Source organism: Lepidochelys kempii, chromosome 9 (assembly GCF_965140265.1).
Source record: "Lepidochelys kempii isolate rLepKem1 chromosome 9, rLepKem1.hap2, whole genome shotgun sequence".
NCBI classification, from domain to species: domain Eukaryota; kingdom Metazoa; phylum Chordata; order Testudines; family Cheloniidae; genus Lepidochelys; species Lepidochelys kempii.
In genome coordinates, this window is record NC_133264.1 from 22,372,733 (window position 1) to 22,399,047 (window position 26,315).

The window sequence follows — 26,315 nt, forward strand, 5'->3', positions numbered from 1 at the left end:
TGCTTAAATAGTTTAATTGAAGGTAAGTGAGTCGTTCTGTTGAAGTTAATGGGCGTACTCATGTGCTTAAGGTTAAACATGTGTTTGAGTGTTTGCAGGATTGGGGATCTTAGTTTTTATAATACATTTGCTGTCCTTTGGATACCCCAACAAATAATGACATTGTGTTCTGACTTGGCTTTTCTGATTATATTATAAGATAGCTACATTCTGCCATTTTGTACGCAGATTCATAATGTTTCAGTAAAAATAAATTTTTAAAGAAAAATTTTATACTATGAAAGTTATTATTAAAGCACTGAAGTATTTTTGACATGGATTGGGTTACTTAATAATCCTTTATACTTTTTTCTCTTCATAATAGTCAACACCTAAACTAGTTGTTCTTTCTACTGTCTTTATGTCTGATCCTGCAAATCCTTTCTCACAAGAATAGACTTTACTTATGAAAGCATTTCCCCAGTGAGACTACGCACAGAGTCATTACGGGACCACCAGATCATCAAATCTTATGTCACAGGGCACTAAACACTACCCAGCCACCCGACACCAAGCCCACGACCAGAATTAGAACAAAGTTTTGCAGCCCAGAGGAGGCTAAACTATTCTGTAAGGGTGTGTAGGATCAAGCCCTACATCAGAATTACTCTTCAGATTTTCAGGGTATTTAGCTAGTTATTTTTCATTTTGATTTTTGGGTTTACACTTAAAAATATTTCTTATTAAATACCATGTTGTAGACTGGTCACTTGTTGGTTGTAGTAACAGAATATGGCAAAATGTAAACATATATTACTGACATACCAATCGTTTTGTCTTCCAGTAGTGATGATGTTTCCTCTATAGAAGCAAAAGGTACAGTAACTTTTCAAAATATACAATAGTTTCAAATGGATTTGTTATTGGATTATCAACTCTGTTGAACTTGAATCTCAATCTGATTAACCAAACTACATTTATTTTGTATCCCATTAGTCTCATGAATAAAAATTTGTGGGGTTTTGTTTGTTTTCTGTCATTTATATTTTTCTCAGATCCGTCATATATTCCTTTCATGTTATTTATAAATGTATAAAATATCATGATTAGAGGAAAGGTAATCATGCATTTATAATTCAGTATGATGGCTTTGACTAACTTCTGTGTATCACATTTAAAGCATGGATTATTCATATAATGCCAAATACTGCAGTTAGTGGGTGTTTTGTGTGAGATAAGGTATGGCTGAATTTGACCTATAGTGCCCTTACAATTTCAGTTACAGTAAATGTGTAAAAAGAAACTATGACAGATATTGCTTGAAATTATGATAGCTACAATAAAGACAGGATGATCTATACAGATGCTCTTATACATCTAAATTCTTGTATGCTCTTAATAACCCCAGTGTGAACTAAGTTCCTTTGTTTAATGCACATCTTCATTTTACCCCCCATATAGCCCAGTTCTATGGCCTATGTTATACAGGAAGTCAGACTAGATGATCACAATGGTCCCTTCTGGGCTTGGAATCTCTGAATAGCTTCCTCTCTTTTTTGGATGTACTATGGTAATGAGTAGGGGAATCAGTAATTCTGCTGTCGTGGCACAAGTTGTCTGGCTATGAAAGAAGAGTGAGTGACCTCTTCCAGAATGATTCTAGGTGATTATGCATCACCTTCCCTGTACACTAGTAGCAGGCATGGTGACAGAGTGGATGACCACAACCTTTCCTCTCTCTCCTGCAGCTGTAATATGTCACTGCTGCTTCTCACTGATCTTCAGCACCTAGAATTGAGAGCCCCAAATTTGCTACTGGTTACAAACCTCATATTTTCTGGTGGCATAATGTTATGCTTTCCTTAAGCCACTGGATAGGCAGAATTTTGAAGGGTATATTCAATAGTGAAGAAGTCTTTAAAAGGAGAGTGAAGTTAGTTCAATAAGTATGAATTTACAAGGGTAAATTGAAGACAGCAGCGAAATTCTCTGTTTCCTGGAGAACTAAGAGAAAGTCTCAAAATAACTAAAGTCACAAATGCAAGCTTTTAACTTCTTGATTGTTTTTAGTTGTTCCTTGAGCCAAATTATCTTTATGAGAGGAAAAAATAATAGGTTGAGTTAGAATAACAAGGACAGCAGCATAATTAATTACTAAGCTATGGAGTCTGGGAGAGAAGGAAATAGGAATTTACTGTCAAATCATGTCAGTAATTCAGCCATAGGTTTACTCTCCCCAAATATCATGAGCCATCTGATCCGGTTATGGCTAGATGCTGTAACAAAAGAGGCATGATGTGTGCCCACATTGCCTCCTTTAAACACACACCACTCCATAGGATGAAAGATGCCATACTTTCCAAAACAAAAACTGGGACACTTTTATGACCAATTTTATAGGGTTACAAAGCTCCTATAAAAGTGCACTCTTTTTTAATGTGTGCTGATGTTGCTACTGCCAGCTCTTAACTCAGCAGCAACATGTATTTCTCAAGTGGGAGGATGTTTTTCAGTAATCCGGTGTTATGAATAACTTTATCATGAAACACTGGACTAGTGTCATTAATAACCATTTTGAGCAAAAGATTGATTTTCATAAAGTCATTTAACATTTGTCTGAACTCCAAACTGTTCATCACAATGAATACTGTTCGTGGTAAACACAGAGCATATTATTGAAGAAACATTTTGTAGTTATTAAAAAAAACAGAGCATTTTGACTGATGAAATGAAAAGCCAGAACATTTTGGGTGGACCAGAAGAAGTTCTTCGGATACTAAGATATAATTTGAAAAACCAGGATTGTCTTGGTAAAACAGGATATTTGGCTACTTCATGTAAGATTATGCTATCATGTATTCCCATCTCTTGGTAAACCATACATATTTGATACAGGATCAGAGTTAAAGTTATTTATGGAACTTTAATTTAGCATTTTTGGGTTTTCAAACACTGATTATTTTTATAATAAAATAAAAACCAGCAGGATCTTATTAAAGGGAAAAAGGCAAAATACCACATTTATTGTGAATACAGAAAGAATCATAGTAAGCAGTTAGTTATAGTTATAACATTCCATTCAATCTCATATTTATTCACACATTCATTCATACAGACACACAGGTTCTGCAAGGTTGTTATCATAGTTACCAGCCTTAGAGTTGCTCATGCCAAGCCACTGGCCAGGTGGCCTGGACATGAGGAGGGAGCAGGGTCTTGTCAGATGCTCATCTGATGCTCCTGGAAGTTGGTTTGCAGAATCAGACCCCCAAAGTTCTCACTTTTTAGAGTCTATTTTTATAGGAATTTCTTCCTATGCCAGTCTATGGGAATTGCTTCATCATGCTGTTGCTGAATCAATCAGCAGATAGCACATTCCTGACGGCTCCGTGCTGCTAGATCTTATCTTGTTCTTTGGTTCTCCCATTCTTGAGGCTGTTGGGTGGATTCCAGTCTGCCCTCTGGGGGTCCTCTGGTTATTTCCACTTGACGCCTTCTTCAGCCGATGGACACTGGATTCTTAGGCTGGCACCTCCCTGATCATTCAGTTATTATCCACACCAAGCATCCATCCACATACATCCTCTATCTCTATTTTAATCACAATTGTTAATACAACAAAAGGGCGGGGAGTCTCTGAATGCTGTTTCTGTATTTCAGAGTATTGCTTTGAGTCTCTCTCTGTGCGAGTAGTTGTTATTACAAAGAATTGCTTTGAGAACAGACTCTGTCTTAGAATGTACTAATGCAATTAGCAGCTTGCAAGTTTAACACATAGAGGGAGAGAAACAGTACCAAAAACCAAGAGACCTCTTAATTAGTAATACCCTGGAATTTAAACTATGGGGAATCAAACTCATTTGTGATTTTAATACAGAACTTCTTTAATATGATCCAGCACTATAACATTCTAATCAGGCTTTCTTCTCATAATATATTTACAATCCTAGCTCTGTCTTACCAAAGTTTTGGGATTTTTTTGTTTTGTTTTGATCTAGGTTAATCAGAGAATTATGTAGACTAATAATAATTTTCTAAATAAAGAAATCACTACTTTTACACTTCCATTCGCATTTAGAAATGGACAGGTACTCTCTCTCTCTCTCTCTCATCTTTGAAGAGGAAACAGTTTGTGTTTAGACTAAAGAATCTTAATATAAATTTGTGTGTATTTAATTTTGCACCTAACTGTCCATGGTCCTGGTCCATGACTGGTGCTCCTGGGTGCTACCACAATACAAATGATAAATTATAATAATTATAATAACTGAGCAATGTTGTGCTATTTTATAATAAAGTTGACAGAAACTTTCATGAGGTTTAAGTTTTTGCCAGATAATGGCAAAAAAGACATCTAAAACAAATAAGACTAATATAACTGGCCCAGCTAAGCAAGTCCTACACTCAACTTGGTAGCCATGGCATGAGGGAGGAGGCAATGGGGGTCACACAGCCTCTGGCCCATTGGGGAAGGAGGAGTGGGGGACACAAAGTCCTTGGTATAAGTGGGGAGAGTGGTAGGGACTCCCTGAAATAGAAGGGGATGGGAGGGGGCAAGAAAAGGGGTGCAAGGAGCCCATGGTGTCTGCCGTGAGTTTGGCCTGCAGAAGCTATTGAGTATGCAGCCCCCTAGTGGTAATAGTTTATAGGTCTAGGCCAGCGGCTCTCAACCCGCGGGCCCGCATGCAGCCCAATTAGCACACAGCTGCGACCCAGCTAGCGAACAGGAGCGGCTAACAGGAGTTTTGTGAGGAAGTTTAGAGGGAGAGTCGGGGGGTGGGGTGGGGACTAGATACACTTAACATTCTTTAAACTTAAAGCCAAAAACACCCCCTGATAAAAACAAAACATCAACAAAGGAACAAGCTGCAGGAGTAAAAAGAGAATGCAGGCAGAAGTCCAGCAACAGAGTGGGGGATATCCAATTTATTGCACCCAATGCAGCATGTATGATTACGTGCCCTATAGGCAGGTGGCATATGTGTGTGTTCGGTTCAAGGAGCTCCTGGTCCTCGGAGACCGAGTATGGGGTTTGGAGATCAGAGTGGCTGAACTGGAGGAGCTAAGGGAGACAGAAGTACATAGATGAGACTTTCTGGGACGCAGTAGAACGGTCCCACCCCCGTCTGAAAGCTTCCGTGCTGTTGAGGAGGATGAAAGTCTCAGGGAAGGAGAACATCCAACTGGAGCAGAGGGAAACGATCCCATAGTTGAGAGGGACCCTCCTTCCATATGACTTTGTGGTATCCTCTCACACTGATGACATCTCTCCAGGGGAGGGAACTCCAGTTATTAGGAAGAGACAGGTAATAGTTATGGGGGATTTGATCATTAGAAAAATAAATAGCTGGGTTTGCGATGACTGGGAGGACCACATGGTGACTTGCCTGCAGGGCGCCGAGGTGGCAGATCTCTCAAAACATCTAGATAGACTTATGTGTAGTGCTGGGGAGGAGCCGGTGGACGTGGTACATGCAGGTACCAATGACATAGGGAAGGATAGGAGAGAGGTCAAATTTAGGCTGCTAGGTAAGAGGTAAGAGGCCGCAGAAAAATTTGAGGCCAAATTTAGGCTGCTAGGTAAGAGGTTGAAGTCCAGGACTTTCAAGGTAGAATTCTCTGAAATGCTTCCAGTTCCACATGCAGGGACAGTTAGACAGGCAGATCTGCAATGTCTCAATATATGGATGAGATGATGGTGTAGGGAGGAGGGGTTTAGATTTATTAGGAACTGGGAAAACTTTAGGGAAAGGGGGAACCTATACAGGAAGGATGGGCTCCACCTAAACCAAAATGGAACCAGATTGCTGGCACTTAAAATTTAAAAGGTCGTAGAGCAGTTTTTAAATTAAGGGCTCGTGGAAAGCCGACAGGTGTGAAGGAGCATGTGGTTCGGACAGAGACATCCCTTAGAGGAGGCTTTTAATGGAGATTCTCTATGTCCTAGTAAGGAGGAGAGGATGGAAGATAATAAAATACGGGTAGGATCTGATAAGAAACAGTCAAATGAAAAAGAGTCCCATTCAATTTCATCTTTTTTTTAAAGTTCTTATATACAAATGCTAGGAGTCTAAATAATAAGATGGGTGAACTAGAGTGCCTTGTATTAAATGAGGATATTGATATAATAGGCATCACAGAAACTTGGTGGAATGAGGATAATCAATGGGACACAGTAATACCAGGATACAAAATATATCGGAAGGACAGAATAGGTTGTGCTGGTGGGGGGAGTGGCATTATATGTGAAAGAAAGCATAGAATCAAATGAAGTAAAGGTCTTAAATGATCCAAACTGTACCATAGAATCTCTGTGGATGGTAATTCCATGCTCGAATAATAAGAATATAGCAGTAGGTATATATTACCAACCACATGACAACGAATAATGATAGTGACTGTGAAATGCTCAGGGAGATTAGGGAGGCTATTAAAATAAAAAACTCAACAATAATGTGGGATTTCAACTATCCCCATATTGACTGGGTACATGTCACCTCTGGATGGGATGCAGAGATAGTTTCTTGACACCTTCAATGACTGCTTCTTGGAGCAGCTAGTCCTGGAACCCACAAGAGGCAAGGTAATTCTTGATTTGGTCCTAAGTGGAGCATAGGATCTGGTCCAAGAGGTGAATATAGCTGGACTGCTTGGTAATAGTGACTATAATATAATTAAATTTCTCCTTCTCATAACACAAGAACTAGGGGTCACCAAATGAAATTTATAGGAAGCATGTTTAAAACAAACAAAAGGAAGTTTTCCTTCACACAATGCACAGTCACCCTGTGGAACTCTGCCAGAGGATGTTGTGAAGGCCAAGACTAACAGGATTCAAAAAAGAACTAGATAAGTTCATGGAGGATAGGTCCGTCAATGGCTATTAGCCAGGATGGGCAGGGATGGTGTGTCTAGCCTCTGTTTGCCAGAAGCTGGAAATGGGCGACAGGGGATGGATCACTTGATGATTACATGTTCTGTTCATTCCCTCTGGGGCACCTGGCATTGGCCACTGTTGGAAGACAGGGTACTGGGCTAGACGGACCTTTGGTCTGACCCAGTATGACCGTTCTTATGTTCTTATATGTATGTTCTTAGCTGTGTGCTAAAGGCCGCTGGGCCTGTGCAGCAGGGTCTGGGTTCCTGGCCGCCTGGCTGCCCAGCGCAGCGGGGTCCAGGCTGCCCAGCCTGACATGGTGAGGGGGTCAGGGCCGCCAGCCAGCCCCGCAGGGTCCGTGGTCTGGGGCTGCCGTCTGGCCCCTCACCCTGGGCTCCACTCCTGGCCACACTCTGTGGAGGGGGCTCTGTGCAGGACGTGCTGTGCATCGGGGTCTGGGGGCGTTTTTGGCGGGGGGGGGGGCGCTTTGGTTCCCAACACTGTGGGCCGCATAAAAATAGGTTGAGAACCACTGGTCTAGGCTCAGGGACTTTAACTGTTTGTATGTATTTGAAAACATTATCCATTCTTTCATTTTTCTTGTAAAACATACATGTTTAATCCCCTGCTGTATTTCTTTTTCTAAAGTAGAAAGTTTTGGCACTAGAGAGGATGACTCAGCTCAAGAGTGTAAATCAGGTAAGCAGAAAAGTATTACTCTTACTAAAGCTCTAAGTCTTATTGAAGAATCCATTGAAAACTGCAAGCAGATAATCCAAATAATACTCTCTTCTTCGAGTCTGGGATATTTTACATTTTGATCAACACCAAACTTCATAGAACAGGCATGTTCTACCGTTCTGATCCTTTTTAAAGGTGCCTAAATAAGGTCTGTCATGTCACTGAGGTGTTATGTAAATAAAGGGAGGAATTTCTCATGTTTTGATAGAGTAAGCCTGTGGTATCATTTTTATGCTAACTCCTTAAATTGTGTTTTTTTCTTACCACTGTTTTCTTTTCAGCTTACACTTTTAAATGTAAGGTAATGAAAACTTTTTGCAACACATTCACTGTCTATGGATCAAATCATGGCTGGTCTGTGCAGATATGCTAATGTGGGGAGAGGGTTCATGGAACTCTTTCCCCACTATGCCTGCTGTGGGCCAACCATAGCTTAGATTGCTGACGGGGGGGCTTTATGTTATGGGGCTAGAGGTGGTCTCTCAGGTAGGAAGGTCCCAAACCATTCAGGGCTTTATATGTCATAACCAACATCTTAAACTCTACTCATAAACCAATAGGAAGCCCGCGCAGATTCTGGAGCATTGATGTCGTATACTCCCAGCAAAAAAGCCCCCTCAATAAGGGCCGCTGCATTTCTCTCTCTCTCTCTCTCTCATGTATATATCTTGTTGCCTGGCTAATCTGCTTGCATATCTAAATTTACGTTTTGTTTATCCATGAAGTTATTTAATTATTACCATGGCTAATGGGATGTAATTTTATTAAGGAGATGACAGTTCTGAAAATAACTCTGAAAGTAGCTCTGAAAGTGAGTCAGGTGAGTATTATGTTGTAATATCTATGTTTCATTGCACTCATTTAAACTTTTAGATTGATCTTAAATGATTAAAACACTACTGTTTATGTATATAATTTCAAACCAGTTGTTTACCATGATCAGTTCAGTGATTAGATACTGAGAAGCTGAATAATATTTTATGTGCTCAAATTATTCTCATGGTCATTCATGATTAAGGATTTACACAGAGAAGTAATAAAAAAAAGGTTAAAGTTTTTTTATTCTAGACACAATACTTGTTGAAATCATTTTTTGTTTCACAATAGTTGTCCTTAGCAACAAGAGGTCATAAATACACTTAAAAATTGGCAGCGAAAGTGGCAAAACAGGATGAACAGAAAAAGAATTGCAGGAAGTGATTGCTGTTAGTGAAAGGCATGCATGTTTTGAAGTATGTGTGTTATATTACCAGCAGTCTATTTATATTTCATACATGTTGATAATTTAATTTGTATTTAAATAATTAGAAGGCTTTTTGTCTGCAGATACTGAGGAGACAAATACAAGAAAAACAGGTGAGTATATACATATTCGTTCTTATTTCTGTTTCCATAAAAGGACAAGTTCCATTAGTAATTCTTACAACAATTTATAGGGGGAAACGGGATGCAAGATCAACCAAATGGCTGAGTGTTGATACAATGTGTAGCATAGTCTAGTTGTAAAGAATTTCTTCCTGTTAATCCCTCCCCAAATTAATAAAGAGCCCAGTTAAGAATTTATATTGTATGGTCTTACGCACTCATACCGTGTATTTATAAATAAGTACATTCAAAAATACTTCCTGAATGCAATTTTAAAATTGCAGAGTTATGAACCCTAAATTCAGGATATACCAAAGTTACTGTACTCCCTTGCATGTAAGCATTGCAAATAGCTATGGGGAAAACTAATCTCAGGTAAAATAGAGTTTACTCAAGAATGGATTCAACTCACAGCCTTGAATTATGTGTTCACATATTGTTTTTCAGCTAACATAGTATAACAGCATGTCACACACACCTCCCTTAAGATAGTGTGATCATGTAATGAAAGACTCTCACAGCCTGGTTCTGCAACCCTTTCGGCTGGCACTACTAATGTGAGTATACATTACTCACCATGATTAAAGGCTGCAGAATCAGGTCAGTGGTGCATATTATGGGTAGAGCTGGTACTGCCACCTATAGTTAAGGTAGCCTGACACTTCCCATTAAAAACCCCTGTTTTCAGTTGCTTATAACATTGCCAGACTTTCATGATTCAGTCTGATATGTTCCATGCTGAGTGTTGAAGCTTTTTGCAAAGTTTCAGCAAAAATGGTCCATCCATTTCCAAAAACAATATTAGGGAAAAAGACATTGTTTTTCCCATATTTAAAGAGAAAAAATCTTACATCCATTTCATTGAGAAGCTCTAGTGCAGTGGTTCCCAAACTTTTTTTTTTGCAGACCACTTCAAAATTGCTGAGGGTCTCAGCGGACCACTTAATGATCTTTCCAAATGTTGTTTGTACCGTTAGCTAACTATTGTAAAGCGCTTTGGATAAAAGCACTATATAAAAAAAACTTTAATAATAATTAATGTTTTTTTGTTCTACAAATAAAAACACACCACTCATATTTTAATATCAGTAGTCTTATCTTTCTAATGCGATGGATGTGCCCTCTCTCCCCTGTCGCGGCAGCCCCTTAGCTGGGGCTAGGAACGAGCGGGGTCTCTCCCTCTCTTCTCCACTGAAGCAGCCCCTGAGCTAGGGCTGGGAAGGAGGGCCATCTCTCCCTGGCAGCCATAGCCCAGGAGCTGGGGAAAGTCGCCTCTTTCTCTGGCTGCCACAGCCCTGCACGTCCCAAATTCACCCCACTCCCTCTTCTCACCCCACTGACCCCTCCCTCCTATCCCCTATTCCCCCCAGGGCCACCACCTCACCTCACATGTGCGTCTTCTCCAGGGTCCAGGCACCTAATTAGTGGAGACGTGGCTCCACACGTGCGCAGGCGTGGCTCCACTAATTACTTGCGTGGCCCTTCATTCTCTCATGTGTGGCCACCCAGGCACATGCCTTAGAGGGAACTATCCGCAGACAACCTGAAAGGAGCTTGCGGACTACTGGTGGTCTATGGACCACAGTTTGAGAACCTCTAATTAGGTGCCTGAACCCTGGAGAAGACGCACATGTGAGATGAGGTGGTGGCCTTGGGGGATATAGGAGGTAGGTGGGAGGGGGCAGTGGAGTGAGAACAGGGGTTGGGGGGCATTTGGGACGTGCAGGGCTGTGGCAGCCAGAGAAAGAGGCGACTTTCTCCAGCGCCAGAGCAGAAGCTGCCAGGGAGAGACGGCCCTCCTTCCCAGCTCCAGCTCTGGGGCTGCTGTGGCGGGGGAAAGAGGGCACATCCATCCCATTAGAAAGGTAAGACTACTGATATTAAAATATGAGTTGTGTGCTTTTATTGTAGAACAAAAAAATTATTATTATTAAGGGTTTTTTTATATAGAGCTTTTATCCAAAGTGCTTTACAATAGTTAGCTAACGGTACAAACAACATTTGGAAAGATCATTAAGTGGTCCGCTGAGAACCTCAGCAATTCTCAAGTGGTCGGCAAAAAATAAAGCTTGAGAACCACTGCTCTAATGCCTCTCTGGTTTGGAGCTGGGACTTGAAATTTGGCCTGGGGGAATCACCCTGGTGTCAGGGATAGGCTTTTTGTCATCTATGTAAAAGAGTGTCTCAATTTGGCCAAGTTATAAGCCTTTAAAAATCTCACTTCACACATGCTCTGTAGAGATTTGTTAGAATTTGGCAGTTAAATTCTCTGAAGATTACATCTGCTACTCTTGGGGGAATTCTGCACACACACAAAAAAATTCTGCACATGATATTTGAAAATTCTGCAAAATTCTGCATATTGTATTTGTCAAAATAACACAATATAATCATGCCAGTTTCAATTATTTTGGTATTTTATTTCAAAATATCTGTCAGTGAGTATGTCTGTAACAATACGACCAAAAAAAAAAATTCTGGTAATTTATTTTTAAATAGATTCCTTACTACGCATATTAATGCAGAACTTTGAGTAATTCATTTAAATTACAATACAGAACTGTATTTTCTGCACCTGTCAGAAGTAGTGCAAAGGCTTGGGGGAGTCAGGGGTAACCGAGGAGCTGAGGGAGGGGGAAGGAGCCTAGGAGTGAACCTGGAGGATGTTGGGTGTAGGTGTGAGAAGCTTTTTGCGGGGAAGGGGGATTGTTAGGGAGTTGGGAAGTCTCCCCCATGCAGTCCCAGGCTTACCCCAAGCCTCTCCCATTCAGTCAGTCACATCTGCCCCCGTCCCTGTACTCCCCATCCCCATGGGTCTCTGCAGCCCCTCTCCTCCATCCCCAGGCTCAGCATTGTCACTCCACTAACTTCTGAGCCCACGCCCCAGTCTGTCCCCCCACTAGCCATTCTGAACCCCAGTCTGTGACCCTCTAGCAGCCCCGTATGCCCTACTCTGTCTGAACCTGGCTCTGCGGCATGGTGCTGTGATAAACTTCTACTTCTGGGGGAGTTCTACAGCACTGGGCATCAAATTTTTTTCCCCCACAGAAAATACATTCACCCCAGAAGTGCTGCAGTTCCGCCTTTTGCCTACCAGAGGCTGCTGTGGTGCCAGAGCAGCTGGCTGTGTTCATGGGTTCACACACTTTTCCGATGGGGGATTGAGGTCAGACAAAGAGCCAGTGGTGGTGGGAACTGGAATAGCTGGGCAAGGATAGTGCTACAAGAAGACCAGGGTTGGAAGATTGGGACTGGCTGGACAAGGTGACTGGACCTGGGATGAGGAGCCTGGAGGGGTGGAGACTGGGACTGGATAGATAAGGCAAATGGGATTGGGGTGAAAAGCTGTGTGGGGTATGTAGGAAACTGGGTTGGGGAGCTGAGGGGAGAAGCAGAACTGGCATAGGGACAGGCTGGAGGGGACATGGGCAGAAGGGGTCAGGTTTGTGGGGAACAAGAGCAAAAGGGTCTATGACTTCTGTGACTCCTCACAGCATTTCTCTGCTGTCAGCAAATACCTGGGAAACCCGTTGGCAAAGTGTGTGTGTGTGATTCCCATCTGCTGCTGATCCCTAGAAGATGACAACCTACTACAGCTATCTGTTACTCTGTTAACTCAATGGCAAGGGTCTGTGCTGTAGATCTAAAGGTTCCGATCCTACCGACGAACACGTAGGGGTCAGTATGATTCCACCTGCTGATTCCAATTTCTGTTTTTGAAAACCTAAGATATTACACACACAAAAACCTATGTGAAAAGAATATTAAGGTTGTAAAGTCAAACACTGGAAAATTAGGAGATGTTAGAACTAAGGTGGCCCATGCCCTCTTATGCATACACATTGTGATAGATCTTTGTGCTTACTTTTATAGAACCCTGAAATTTGTCCATTATTTCATACATTCTTAAATATGAAGGCCATAAGGGACCATTTTGATCATCTAATCCCTCCTCTTGCATGACACAGGCAATATATTTAACCCAGGGATTTCTGCATGTATGCTAACAATTTGTGGTTGAACCACGAGAGTTAACGGAAAGACAACACTTAAACATAGGTTACTATGTGTCGTGGACAGTTAAGAGAGAAATACAGTATTGATGAACGAGTTTTTATTTACATTTAAATCAGACTGTATGAATCTCATGGGTCTGAGTCTATGATGTGAATTGAAATAAAGGAGTTGAGGTTGCTGATGAGGGAAGGGAATAGTAGCTTCATTTCTTTTGGGTCGGCAGTTGAAGTCAGTGGGGTTGTCCAAGTGCAACTGTGAGCAGAAATTTGCCCAGAGGGCTGATGGATTTGATATATGGTGTATTTCTGCAAAATATCACTGGATTAAGCAGTGGAAAAAACTAGAATCAAAGGGAGGTTAGAATGTTTAGAGCCGATGGAAGGATATTAAAAAAGATCATCCTCCGCTTTATTTTATGCAAAAGCTTTGACTAAGGCCTGTTTCAGCTTGAGTGTAGTTCATTATACATAATTGTGTATGAAATGTGTATTTTATAGAAGTCATCTTTTTTATAGATGAAGAATTGGAAAAGAATGAATTGCTGCCACCTGTTGCATCAGGTTTGAATGTATCTTGTTGAAATTGTGCATCTAACAATTTTTAATAATTTTTCATTTTAAAGAGTTGATTTTTACCTCTATTTTTTTTTCATTTAGAGGCTAATAGCCAATTTCGCTGTGAACATGTCAAGACTGAACATGTACGTTTTTAAAATCCACACGAGAATTTGTGTTAGTATTTTGCAAATTGTAATTCTGCAAAATTTGTGCTTCACCAAATTTATTCATTTATACATACAGAACCAGAAAGAGCAAGTGACCCCCAGAAGACTTCCCAGAGGAATATTTTGGTAGGTATTGTTTAATGTAATTGGTGGATGTTTACGTTGTCCAGCTTAAAATGCTTCTATCTTCAGCTGAATTACATAAGCGATTAATTTATCGTAAGTATCCTGCTCAGTAAATCCATTAAAAATAAACAGTTCATTACTCTCATCAGCACTAGCTTCTGGGCCCAATCCAGCAAAATTTAACTTGAAGTATGTGAGCAGTCTCATTGAAGTAATTAAAGTTAAGCACGTGCTTACGTCCTAGTCCGAGGCTTCTGTAAAGTGTCTTGTTCTGTAATTCCCTTTTTTCACCTGAACTTGTCTAGATGTTGTGTACTTTCCATTTGAATGTCTGCCTTGCCACAGTTATTCATGCATTTCTCACCTCTGGATTGGATTACTGTAATGTGCTTTACTTTGGATTAGTTCTGAATATCACTCAGGTTATATCTATATAGCAGCTGGGAGGGTGATTCCCAGCATGGGCAGACAGATGTGCTAGGTCTGCTTGAGCTAGCATGTTAAAAATACTGTGGCTGCGGTGGCAAGAGTGGCAGCTCGAGCTAGCTGTCCGTGCCAACCCTGTCCACACTTCTGTTTTAGCACAATAGCTTGAACAGAACTAGTATGTGTCTGCCTGCCTGCATGGGGAATCACCCTCCAAGCTGCTGTGTAGACATACTCTCAGAAACTTCAGCTAAGGTCTGGTCCAACATCCATTGGAAGTCAGTAGGAGTTGGTTTGAGCCCCTAGTGTGGGTAGCAGCTCTCCACTTTACCTGTGTATCAAGCTCTGCACTGGTTTGGACTTCGTCCATTCCTGCATTCATTTAGCTGGCACGCTAAAAAAGCAAACAGACAAGCTTAGGCTTAATCTTTAAAAAAAAATTAAATAAAAAGATTTTATGTGCTATTTTCCATGCTGTTCTTGGTGGGGAGAAAACCTCAAAGGAACGAGTCATTTTTAAAAAATAATTTATCTCATATGAACCACTTTTAAACAAATCACATTACGTAATATTTAATACGTAATGAAAGTTAAACTGTATTTGTCACACTTGTCCAATACAGGTTGAAGCTGGAGGCAGAGGGAACTTACCAATGTACTGTTACAGGCTTGATTTTCGATGTAACCAAGGCTGCTGTAATCAAATATTCCGTGTTGTCTTGGAGCAAATATGCTGATTATGTTAAAAAACCATGGATAGTCGGTGGCCCTATATTTGATGTCAGTTGTGACTCAACCTCTGTTCTTACTTCCATTCAATTCCCACATTCCCTCAGCCTAAATGGTAAGTACTGTATATTGAGTTTAACAAATATAGCTATCTATTACTATTCATTATAAGAAATGTTAATGTTTTGGTATCTCTTTGCAGATCATGAATCTGACATGACATTCAAAGTTTTACATATCAAAAGTACTGGTCCAGCATTTGAGCCTTCTGTTGATCATTCAATGACGCATGTCAAATGGCATGTGAGTTCTCTCTCTCCAGTAGGACCGGTTATTCAAACACAAGAGCCAGTACAGTACGATGGGGCTGTAATTTTATACAAAGTTGTCAATAATCACCCTTCCTTATCATTTCGTGTGTATGTAGCGACAAATAACGATTCATTTATAAAGGTATGGTATGTTTTTTTAACTTACCAGTGGAAAGTGCTCAAATTCAATATAAATATGCCCAAATGTTGATCATTAAAATGTTGACATTGTCTTGTAGTTTAGGCCTCAGATCTGATGTACATTAAATTTATAATGTGGCCATGATGTTGTAGACATAGAGAGTCTGATCTTCCAATAAAAAGAAAAGAAGTACTTGTGGCACCTTAGAGACTAACAAATTTATTTGAGCATAAGCTTTCGTGAGCTACAGCTCACTTCATCGGATGCATGCAGCTCACGAAAGCTTATGCTCAAATAAATTTGTTAGTCTCTAAGGTGCCACAAGTACTCCTTTTCTTTTTGTGTATACAGACTAACACGGCTGCTACTCTGAAACCTGATCTTCCAATAGAGTGTCTCACATGCCGGGGTTTAGGAGTCATTGGGAATTCCATGCATGGAGGGCTTGCAGGATCAGGATGAGGACCAGAATGGTTCAGCTCCCAAATTAGCTCATACTCTGTCATTCATTTTCATTGTTTGTGACAGAATTGACCTTTAAGCTGCCCCATGTAACATAACAGTGAGAGAATGATATTTGAAAGTTACTGAAGAATAGACACTTGGCAGGACTCACTCTGATCCAGTCGGTATTGTGATGCTGTTTGCAGGGGGCTAACAATAGGTCTGCTCCTTGCTTTATTCAGAGGAGGCTAAATATGAAGTCAACATGTTGGCAATTAGAACCCAGTCCTGCAAAGAATTGTGCACCCTCATTTCCCCTTTGAAGTTTTCTCATTGGCAGTGGAAAGTGGTCAGCACCTCAGAGGATAGGGTTCAATGAAACTAGAGAAGGTAGAAGAATGTTTCTCTGGTGGTTTCTTGCTAACGAATGCTTTTGTAAATTTGTATATTGCTTTTTGTAAGGCTTGTTGTGTGGAAAGGCACATACGTGGTAAAAAGGATTATTAGTAATGAGCAGAAATGAAAGTTGTGAGTAGCACTTTAAAAAAAGCCCTATAGACAATCACATTCATTATTTGCTTAATGGGATATCATCCGAATGCAGTGGCTTACTGATCTGCAAAGGGTGAAGGTTCCATCAGTGTCTGATTGGAGAGGGATCTGGGTGCCTTGGGCACATAAACCTGTCCAGCTGTGAGTGAGAATATATCCCATGATCTGTAAATGTTTGATTTGACCATTTACTTTCCAAGGAAAAGCATCACCATCCATTAATAAAATTGGGGATATAGAAAACCACAAGGAAGTTTAGAAGCACATCATTGTTTATGAAATTCTTTAGTTTGTAGACCAGGATGAGTATCAAGTAAATGTATTTTTAAATTTTAGGATATCTCGAAAGCAGTAAAACATTCTGATAAGAAATTCATCAAAATTGACAAGCCCCCGGTTTGTCAAAAACGACTACAAAATGGAAAGAGATACAGATTAATTAGTGAGTCAGAAGCTGAAATAACTCCTGAGGTATGTTCTATATGAATACATAATTGGACTGTCAATGTGCATATCACAGCTCAGCTGCAAATATTTTGTGAAAAATACAGGTTTTATCATTTATACTCCTCATAAATTCAGGGCATGCATCACTGTAAATGAATTCCAGCACATTTGTTTATTATCATTACAGGAAAGCTATACCCTTAGAAACTCTAAAACTATAGGGGTGAATCCGGGCCCCACATGAAATCACTGGCAAACTTCCTGTTGGCTTCATTGCTGCCAGGATTACACTCCAGATCTATGCCACAGCTTTTCTGAAAGCTGCCTTTTTATGTTTAAGCTATTTTAATGCTTACAGTAAATGTTTTAGCTTTTTTAAAAAACTGATTTACATTTTTAGGAAATTGAATTTGTTGATGGCTCTCTCTTAAAATTAAAAAGTTATATTGAAGTCTACTTGGAGCAACCTATGGAGTTTACATTATCTTTGATTGAACTCGAGTCTGAAGAAATTCTCTGGAAAGCAAAACTAAGAGAATGTGAGTATTTTTTGTGTTTGACTGAGCTATAGTTTGTTTCTGTTGAAAACTTGTGCAAGTTTGGGTCAAATTCTGTTTCCATTGAGGTCACCAGATCTGGAGCTGAAAGTGCCAAAACACTAGGAAAAGGCAGCTGTGATTCTTGTGGCTAGGACAGAGGCAGGGAATATTGGAAAACGTAATGTAATTTATTTTAATTTAAATATTATATATAATATAAAATATCTCAACATTTTATAACTTTTATTTTGTGGGTTTACACATGTGCTGCAGCAGAAGTGCAGTCATGAGAGCATAACATCATTACAGTCTCAGAAATGAGAATGGCAAAATATATTTTCCATTTGGTTAATAATATATGTATAATATACATTTGAAAAAGAGCAAAGGCCTGAATATATATTTACATGAGCATAATATAAATATGAATTTACCTAAAACGCTAGAAGTAGAGCATTGAGTACTCTGATTTAATTTATGGAACATGGTGAAACTTTACCCTGCGAAATATTTATTTGTTTGTTTGTTTATTTGTATAGCTAATATTACACAAATTTTCAGATAACCAAGACTGAAAGATGCCCAAAAATCAATGTAAAATAAATATTTATACAATACAGAGTTTTATGACTTTAGATCTAGTGATATAACGATAATGATAGTAATATTGTACTTTGTTATTTTCCAAAATGTTTGTTCCCTGTTTTACCCAAGTAGATAGATTTTCTAACAAGCTGCTATTCATTATGAAAGTCTGTAGGGATGTGAATGAATCTCGGTAATGAAATAAATACAGAAAGGAATAGATATTAGGATATTTGGGAACTGTGTTTCAAAAAAGATTTGGTTCATGAATGTTATGTAAATATCATGTTGTGCTGATTTAGAATGACATAACACTGTAGTAGAACCTTGCTTATTTACACTAATGACTGAGAACCCATTAGAAGATGGTCAGAATTAGCCAAGGGTTAAATCTTAACTTCCATGGGTTTGGATCAGGCTGTTTATCAACTGACCAAACAGTAAAAATTGAAAGAATTTCACATTGCAGAGTAGACTGTTTTAATTTATTTTAGAAAGGGTGGTTGAGTTCTAATTATTAAAGATAATACATCATATTATACATGCTGTGAAATATTTGATAAAAGTAACAAAATCATAGCAAAATGATCTCATTACAGTACCCTACTGTTAAATCTTTGCTGAGCAGTGGAAGAGACTAATAATTTTTCTGTGTGAGAATTATTGGATTTGTGGATTAGCAGTGAGAATTATTGTAGTGCCTTTCATTTACTCCAGAAAACATTTATATTTTAACAGGTGACTGGATACTACATGACCAGAACAAGAATGAGCAGAAAAGAAACACAGTCAGTAAGTTACTTAAAAGAAAAGTGGGTACTACATTATTTCTATTCTTTACAACTTGGTTGTGCTGTGTAAGGTTCCTCCCTCTTGGGGTTAGTGCACCCCCTTCCAGCAGCGTTGGGGAATCGGTAGGTTGGCCGGATGTTTGTCAGGATGGCCTGACTTGCAGCCATGTAACTGCCCTATTAGCACTTCCCATCTCTACCGGGGGGCGCAGCACACTGCCCAATAGCAGGGGTCCCCAGTCCCTGGTTGGGGTGCATAACAACAGTCTGTGACTCCAGCCCTGCGGAGTTAGGGTTGCCAGGTGTCCAGTTTTCAACCAGAAAGTCTGGTAGAAAAAGGGACCTGACAATGTCCGGTCAAATGTACTGACTAGACACCCAAAGTCTGGTTACTGTGGGCAGGGGAGGGGGGGAGGTGCTGGGTCATCACCTGCGCCCATAGGCGACGACTTCCCCTCTGCCTGGTGGGTGCTTGACCCCCCTGCCCCGCCCCTGTCCCGCCTCTTCCCACCCCTTTACCGCCCTCACCTCACCCCCATTCCACCCCTTCCCCAAAGTCCCCACCCCTTATCTGGCTCCTCCTCCGAGCGCGCTGCATCCCCGCTCCTCCCCCTCCCTCCGGGAAAGTCCTAAGTGTTGCCAAACAGCTGTTAGGCGATGGGGGCGGAGGGGTGGGAAGTGCTGGGAGGGAGGGGGAGGAGCGGGGATAAGGCGCACTTGGGAGGGGGGAGGCGGTAAGGCGGGGGAGGGGGGAACTTGGCTGCCGGTGGGTGGCTCCAGCTCCGGAGCACTCACAGAGTCGGCACCTATGCCTGCGCCAGCTCCTACTCAGCTGGGGTTGCCTCCTACCTACACCCGGAAACTGCAGCTCCCAGTCCTGGCTCCACAGGCAAGTCCCTCCTGACCTGGACAGAGGGGAGTGTGCAGGAGAGGGAAACAGCAGTGAGCAATGGGGGGAAGAGAAGCGAACAAGGCGGGGCCTCGGGAGCCGGGGCGGAGCCTCAGCAGGAAGAGGAGGGGCACTTCCGGCCCTCCTGCTGGAGTGTCCGTTTTTGAAATATTACAAAGTTGGCAACCCCAATTGGAGTGTGGGGATTGATCAATGAAACAGTCTATTGCCCTCGGCTTGCTGGCTGGGGCAGGCAACCACCAAACAGTCTCTGGGCTCAGGTCCCTTTGGGAATTGTTCTGAGCAACAGTTACTGGCTCAGGCCTAAGGTTTCATGCCCGGCCAGCTCCTGAGTGTGGGGTGGGGAAAGGGGACCCATGCCCATCCTGATCCATCGGGTCCCAGCCCAGGAGCCTAGCAGTGGAAGACAATCCCACCAGGGGCTCAGCAGGGAAGCGGGCGGTTGCTGCTTTGCAGCCCAGCAGCCCAACTGGACCAATGTCTGGTTTCGCTGGGCAATTTCCTACCAGTTCCTGCGGGTGTCACTCCGTTGCAGCCCAGCTGTGGCTCACAGGCTTGCAGTTGGGTGGCCCTTGCTCCAGTCTCTCCCCAGTGTCTTCTGTCTTCTGGGGCAGTAGGTTGCTGGTCTTCGCCGCAACTGGTCCTCGACCTCACTGAGGGCTCAGCTTTCTGAGAGAGCTGTCTGCCTCGTTCTCTGGTCCAGCCGAACTGAGCTGCAGGGCCCTACTCTTATACTTCCTGCCCTGCCCTGCCCTGCACTTCCTGGGGAGGGTGGGACAGGGTTAGCTGCGCCTAGCAAATAAAAGATTATGTCATGTGATGAAACCTCCAGGAATATGTCCAACCAAAATTGGCAACCCTAGCTGTGCCTCCCAAGGGAAGTAAACCCCCTCTGCACTGGAGAGAGGCCACTCTGCTTCAGTACATGCTGATTAAGCACAGGAGAAAAATATATGAAACAAAAAAGTAAAATCAGTTGTCATCTACTCCTTAGGAAACAGAAGACGGAAATCAAGCAACAGCCTCTCTGACGAAGAATTTTATAATAAAAGGCTAAAGGGTAGAGATATTTCAGGTAGAGAATTTTTGTGTGATTCAAAAATATTTGTTTATGGTTCATTTTATACTATTTATTTATTTATTTATTTATTTATTAGGGCTAAATGTTAAATTGGCCTCCACAAATCTGACCACAGAATTTATGGGGACAGAAACCTGCATTTGTGGATGCAGAAGGCATCAATATACCTCATTTGTAGGAACAAATGTTTGCTTTTATGACCCACAGGTTGATGCTATAAATTAGGTGAGTGCATACATCAAGACAAAAGAGCTGCTTTTGAAGAATTTTTGCTATAGTGCTGGATTTTTTTTCCAGAAGAATTCTCCACCCAACGACTGGGACCAGATTTTCTCAAAGTTCAGCTCCCATTCTGGCATCTGAAAGTAATAGTCTGATTTTTCAGAAGTGCTCAGCATCCAATAGCTCTCATTGAGAAGTCACTCAAGCACATGCACATGCTTATGTACTTTGCTGAATTAGGGCCTTAATTCAATACGTTTCAATATCAGATGCACCTGGTGCTACTGGATATGCTAACAGATAACAGGTTGCATGGATAATTCTAGATGCCTCTAAGAACCTTAGCTTTATTTTTCTGCCAAACATATTGCTAAAAGTTCAGCCTTGCTGGCTTTCCTAATGGTTACTCTGAGAAATTATAGACATGCTGGGGTTAATCACCAAAATGTCATACAGAGGAGTATCATATTACAGTAGACATTACAATAGTCAAAATTGTACATTTGGATCCAGTTTCTGTTTACAATTTCATGTATATAAAGTTTTAAGTCAGAGCTTTACATTACATTTTTAACCCCTGCTTTACAGTGTTTGAATTCTGTCCAGGAAAGGGATACATCTTTTGCTTCCAGTACCTATTTCTGCATGGTCAGCTCATCCAAAGAAAATAATGATAATGTCTGAATAAGGTGATATTCAAGAAATGCAGAAAGAATCAGCAAAAAAACCGAGGAGTACTTGTGGCACCTTAGAGACTAACAAATTTATTTGGGTATAAGCTTTCGTGGGCTAAAACCCACTTTATCAGATGCATGCAGTGGACAATACAGTAGGAAGATATATACACACAGAGAACATGAAAAAATGAGTGTTGCCATACCAACTGTAACGAGACTAGTCAATTAAGGTGGACTATTATGAGCAGGAGGAAAAAAAACCTTTTGAAGTGATAATCAGGATGGCCCATTTCAAACAGTTGGCAAGAAGGTATGAGTAACAGTAGGGGAAAAATTAGCATGGAGAAATAGTTTTTACTTTGTGTAATGACCCATCCACTCCCAGTCTTTATTCAAGCCTAATTTAATGGTATCCGGTTTGCAAATTAATTCCAGTTCTGCAGTTTCTAGTTGGAGTCTGTTTCTGAAGCTTTTTAGTTGGAGAATTGCGACTTTTAGGTCTGAAATTGAGTGACCAGGGAGGTTGAAGTGTTCTCTGACTGGTTTTTGAATGTTATAATTCTTGACGTCTGATTTGTGTCCATTTATTCTTTTGCGTAGAGATTGTCCGGTTTGGCCAATGTACATGGCAGAGGGGCATTGCTGGCACATGATGGCACATATCACATTGGTAGATGTGCAGGGGAACGAGCCTCTGATGGTGTGGCTGATGTGATTAGGTCCTATGATGGTGTCCCTTTAATAGATATGTGGACAGAGTTGGCAATGGGCTTTGTTGCAAGGATAGGTTCCTGGGTTAGTGTTTCATTTGCATGTCAATGATAGGCTCTCTCTGTATTTCTCTGTGGTGGCTTTTAGCCACTAGAGGGCGCTATTTAATCATTTAAAAACTTCATTTACAGTATTTTATAAAATGATCCATTGAAAGAGAAATCTGATTAGACCATTGAGGTTCTGACTAGATAGATATAATCATGCAGGTTGTGACTTCTTACTAAAGTAATTATTAGAAAGGTATAATAATCATTGTTATCTGTAAGGAGTAGCACACTTTAAGATAGACTGTTACGTTAGATACCTGCATTTTTCAGGTGATTGAAGGAACTTGGCTTTCAGCTTAATGCTGCACATGCATCTGAAGTATCTGTGTATTCTGTATAACAGCATATCTAGATGTTTCAGACTTGTGGATTTTTTCCACTAGACAAGTAGCTGTTCACGATCAGAAAAAATTTTCAAGTCCTGGGCACAAAAACTAAATTTAAGATATTTTTGCGACCTAGGACATTTTGCACTTCTTCTTCAGGTGACTTTTCATCACTCCTGATGCTTACTTTGCTTGTCTCGTCAGTTCCTGTACTGCCTGGTAAGCTAGTAAGTCAGTACAGTTTTCATTAGTCAGCATTATAGCAGCATCAATAAATGAAGTGAAAATGCAGCTTCAGCTCACTGACTAATATGATCACCTTCGTCGTATGTCTCCTTGTTGCAGCTGATTTGTATCCCATGTGTTTTTAGATGGAACTAAAGCTAAAACTACGTTAACTGATCAGCAACTGATGACTCTTGCAAAGAAGATGGGTAAAGACTGGAAAGAAATTGCCATTGAATGTCTTAAGTTAGAAATGAAAGATATTCAGCAGATTCAGGCAAAAGAAGAAGAGGTTAATGTTCATAAATTCCTGATGTTGGAGAAGTGGAGGAAAGGTGAAAAGAGTAATGGAACTGCGCAAAATTTGTATGACAGTCTCAAGGATCATGTGTCATATGAAATAATACAGATACTGGAAGGTACACTTCAACTTTTCTTTATACTTCATTATGTGATTGTGTTTCAGACATGCTTCTGGTTTCAGTAACAGAGAATTCACTAGACATCCTAATATATATTTTTATTGTGTAAATAAAACATGAAGTTTTGCCCCTTAATGTTCATTCAAGTGTTTTTCATTCTACTTTATAATTATAGTAGTTTATACTTGCTTTTTGAAAAAATATTTTGGAGTGACTAATACTTAGAACAGTTGTTATAGCTTCATGTCAGTTAAAATCAACCACCCTTATAAACCCAAGCAAAATCTTATTTTTATTATGGAGCTCATTGCAGAAATGTCTGTAGCTTTGTTCCTAGATATTTTAGTAACATTGAAGGTGCACCTTTACCCAAGCTTATTGCAGCCTTGATCGTGCAAACACTTTTGTATGTACTTAACTTTATGCACTTCGATTTCAGTGGGACTACTCATGTTTGTAAAGTCAAGCATGTGCAGGACTGTTTGGAGAATTGGGGCCTAAACTGATCCAGGGAAAGTCTTTCTGAAGGGGAAAATTAGCTTAAAATTATATCTGTACAGTGTCATAAGATTTTTATGTACATTTATTACTATTATTATTATTACTATTTAACAATTCTATTGCAGTAGCACCTAGAGGCCAACTAATATATATATATGTGTATTCATTTCTTCAGGTTTTTTGGAGCAGACATGAGTTCATGGAGAAACAGCTAAAAGGAGAACTCTCAGGGACATTCAGCTGCATAATGGTTTAAACTTTTCATACTGTTTAAATGTGATTTAATTGTGGACTCTCTCTACAGTTTGGTACTCAGGAGACCAGTTATGAAGATACAAGCCATAAACAATCTTTGGAAAAGTTTAGACAAAACATTATTTAGGGAAAGAGTGTAAATTGAATTTTGCACCAATGTAAATGAATTTAACATTTTCAGGAGTAATTATTCAAATGTTTGGATACCAGTCAATTAACAATATAGTTGACACTGAAGCAGCAATCCTAGTGCAATTTGAATCTCCCACTGACTTCATGTCTCCTTTGAACCATTCCTGCTAGGTGCTGAGCAACTCATGTGAATTGCAGAGCTATCTTAACCCACCCTTGAAAACAGCTCACCCTTTCCAACTATTTGACAATATTAAGCATTTTTATCCAGTTCCATGGGTCATTTCCACAGAGATTAGAAATGGCTTGGGGGGCTCATTAATGTACCTCTCATCATCATCTATAAAACAATAGTGCCAATTTCACTGGGTACAAAATGTTTCTCTATACATACATTCCGAGGCTCAGGATGGGTTGCCATGTACATGGTGCATAAACCCTTCATGGTAATGCAATTACATGATCATTTTGTGTGTTTCTGTATACCGCCTCTTTGCTAGGCTGGTCTTATGTTTATTCAAAGGTGAAACATTAGTTTCAGTGTAGCACCAATATGTACTAAAGGCAGCTTTAACTTTTCTCTGTCAGGGCTGTGTTGGCTCCATGTGTCTAGTTGTTCACACATTTCTTATAAGATGAGTTTGTCTGTTGTATAGATTTTTGTTGTATTATAATCAGTGTAAAATTAAATGTTTTTTTTTTTACTGTTTTTAACTTAAAATGAACATTAAAATGACAGGTGTGTAGGCTAGATATAGAAAATTTACTAAAGGATGCAGAAAAGCAAAAGGCCAATAGATAACTCAGTAAACAGGAAACACATTTATAGGTTCTTAAGTTTTTAAAATACTGTTATCTATAATACAGAAATGCTTCCTTGCAGGCAAGATTGTGGTCTAGTTTTAAGGGCTCCTGTGGATGTCTCTGTATTGTCTGCCTTTGAATGTGTACTGGTTATGTGTGCTTTTTAAAATAGGAATAAAAACTGAGAAGTACCTATATCTGCATTGGAATTTTGAGTTTTTAATATTTTATTCCACAAATAAAATATAATTTAAATTATATCACAATCTGATCTTATATCAGCGTTCATCTTTTCAGCCCTCTACCAGTTCACTGTTAGATGAAATCCCACTTACGCTTATATACATTCTTCTGTTTAGGGGTCTTTTATTCATGCTGATCTTATAAATCTGTTCTCAGCCTTCTGAAAATATGTATCTCTATAGTGCTATGTCCACTAACTATGAGTTTTTCTGGATCTTGCCCATAGCCATTTTTTGTGTTAGGTGTGTTAATTTACTGTATGCCTTGTTCCAGTTTTTGAAGAACTTTCTGTAAAGTCCTGGAATATCCCCTCCACATTCTAGACCAGGACTTTGAAATCATCAATCGTGTAGAATCAGCCCAGGTTTTATACCTAATCCTATGACTACTAGGACACAGCAATCAAAGTCTAGTCAGGATGCACTGAATATTCGTATAGAATAGACATGATCAATAGAGGTTATGCCCCCAATTTCCATGCACAGACTGGAGCCACAGTGTTAATCATGCCATGCATGAATGGAGTTCAGCAACTCTGTGGCAGTGGTCACCCTCCCCTGGACCTCTTTGAAATACATGGGGTTCAAAGACTAGTCCTGTAGCCTCTTCTGTGTGTGTGGGGAAACCCTGTTCCCTCCAGTGGAATGAGTGAGGAGAGATATATATGAGGGGAACTTCAAGCCCTCCCACCTTTAGACCTTGCTGTCTCTCTGGTCAATGGGAGTTCCTTAAATCATGTACATTACTTTTGGTTCTCTTCTTTGAGCTTTTTAGGTTGGTGGCAGATTTCTCTGTTTTCTTGGTTACAGCCAAGATCAATGGCTGAGCACTGATGAGCCCACATGAAGGAGAGTCATCATGATCAGATTTTCACCCGACAATGCATGTCCTTATTGTTGGT

The 26,315-nt window shown here is 40.4% G+C and overlaps 1 protein-coding gene across 4 annotated transcripts in view; it reads left to right on the forward strand.

Annotated features, from left to right (window-relative positions):
- LOC140917218 (caspase recruitment domain-containing protein 8-like) overlaps positions 1–25,366 on the forward strand; it is a 39,546-nt gene extending 14,180 nt beyond the window's left edge. The window contains exons 2-16 of one of the 4 annotated variants that reach the window (XM_073359534.1): positions 824–855; positions 7,505–7,555; positions 8,367–8,417; positions 8,924–8,953; positions 13,495–13,539; positions 13,636–13,679; positions 13,780–13,829; positions 14,879–15,099; positions 15,187–15,437; positions 16,770–16,904; positions 17,281–17,419; positions 18,743–18,796; positions 20,700–20,780; positions 23,204–23,476; positions 24,156–25,366. In XM_073359534.1, the coding sequence (XP_073215635.1) occupies positions 824–855; positions 7,505–7,555; positions 8,367–8,417; positions 8,924–8,953; positions 13,495–13,539; positions 13,636–13,679; positions 13,780–13,829; positions 14,879–15,099; positions 15,187–15,437; positions 16,770–16,904; positions 17,281–17,419; positions 18,743–18,796; positions 20,700–20,780; positions 23,204–23,476; positions 24,156–24,175 (1,477 nt within the window). In that variant the 3' untranslated portion in view covers positions 24,176–25,366. The remainder of the gene's footprint in view (positions 1–823; positions 856–7,504; positions 7,556–8,366; positions 8,418–8,923; positions 8,954–13,494; positions 13,540–13,635; positions 13,680–13,779; positions 13,830–14,878; positions 15,100–15,186; positions 15,438–16,769; positions 16,905–17,280; positions 17,420–18,742; positions 18,797–20,699; positions 20,781–23,203; positions 23,477–24,155) is intronic. The other 3 variants (XM_073359535.1, XM_073359537.1, XM_073359538.1) reach the window with 3 other exon arrangements.
- The last annotated feature ends 949 nt before the right edge of the window (positions 25,367–26,315 follow it).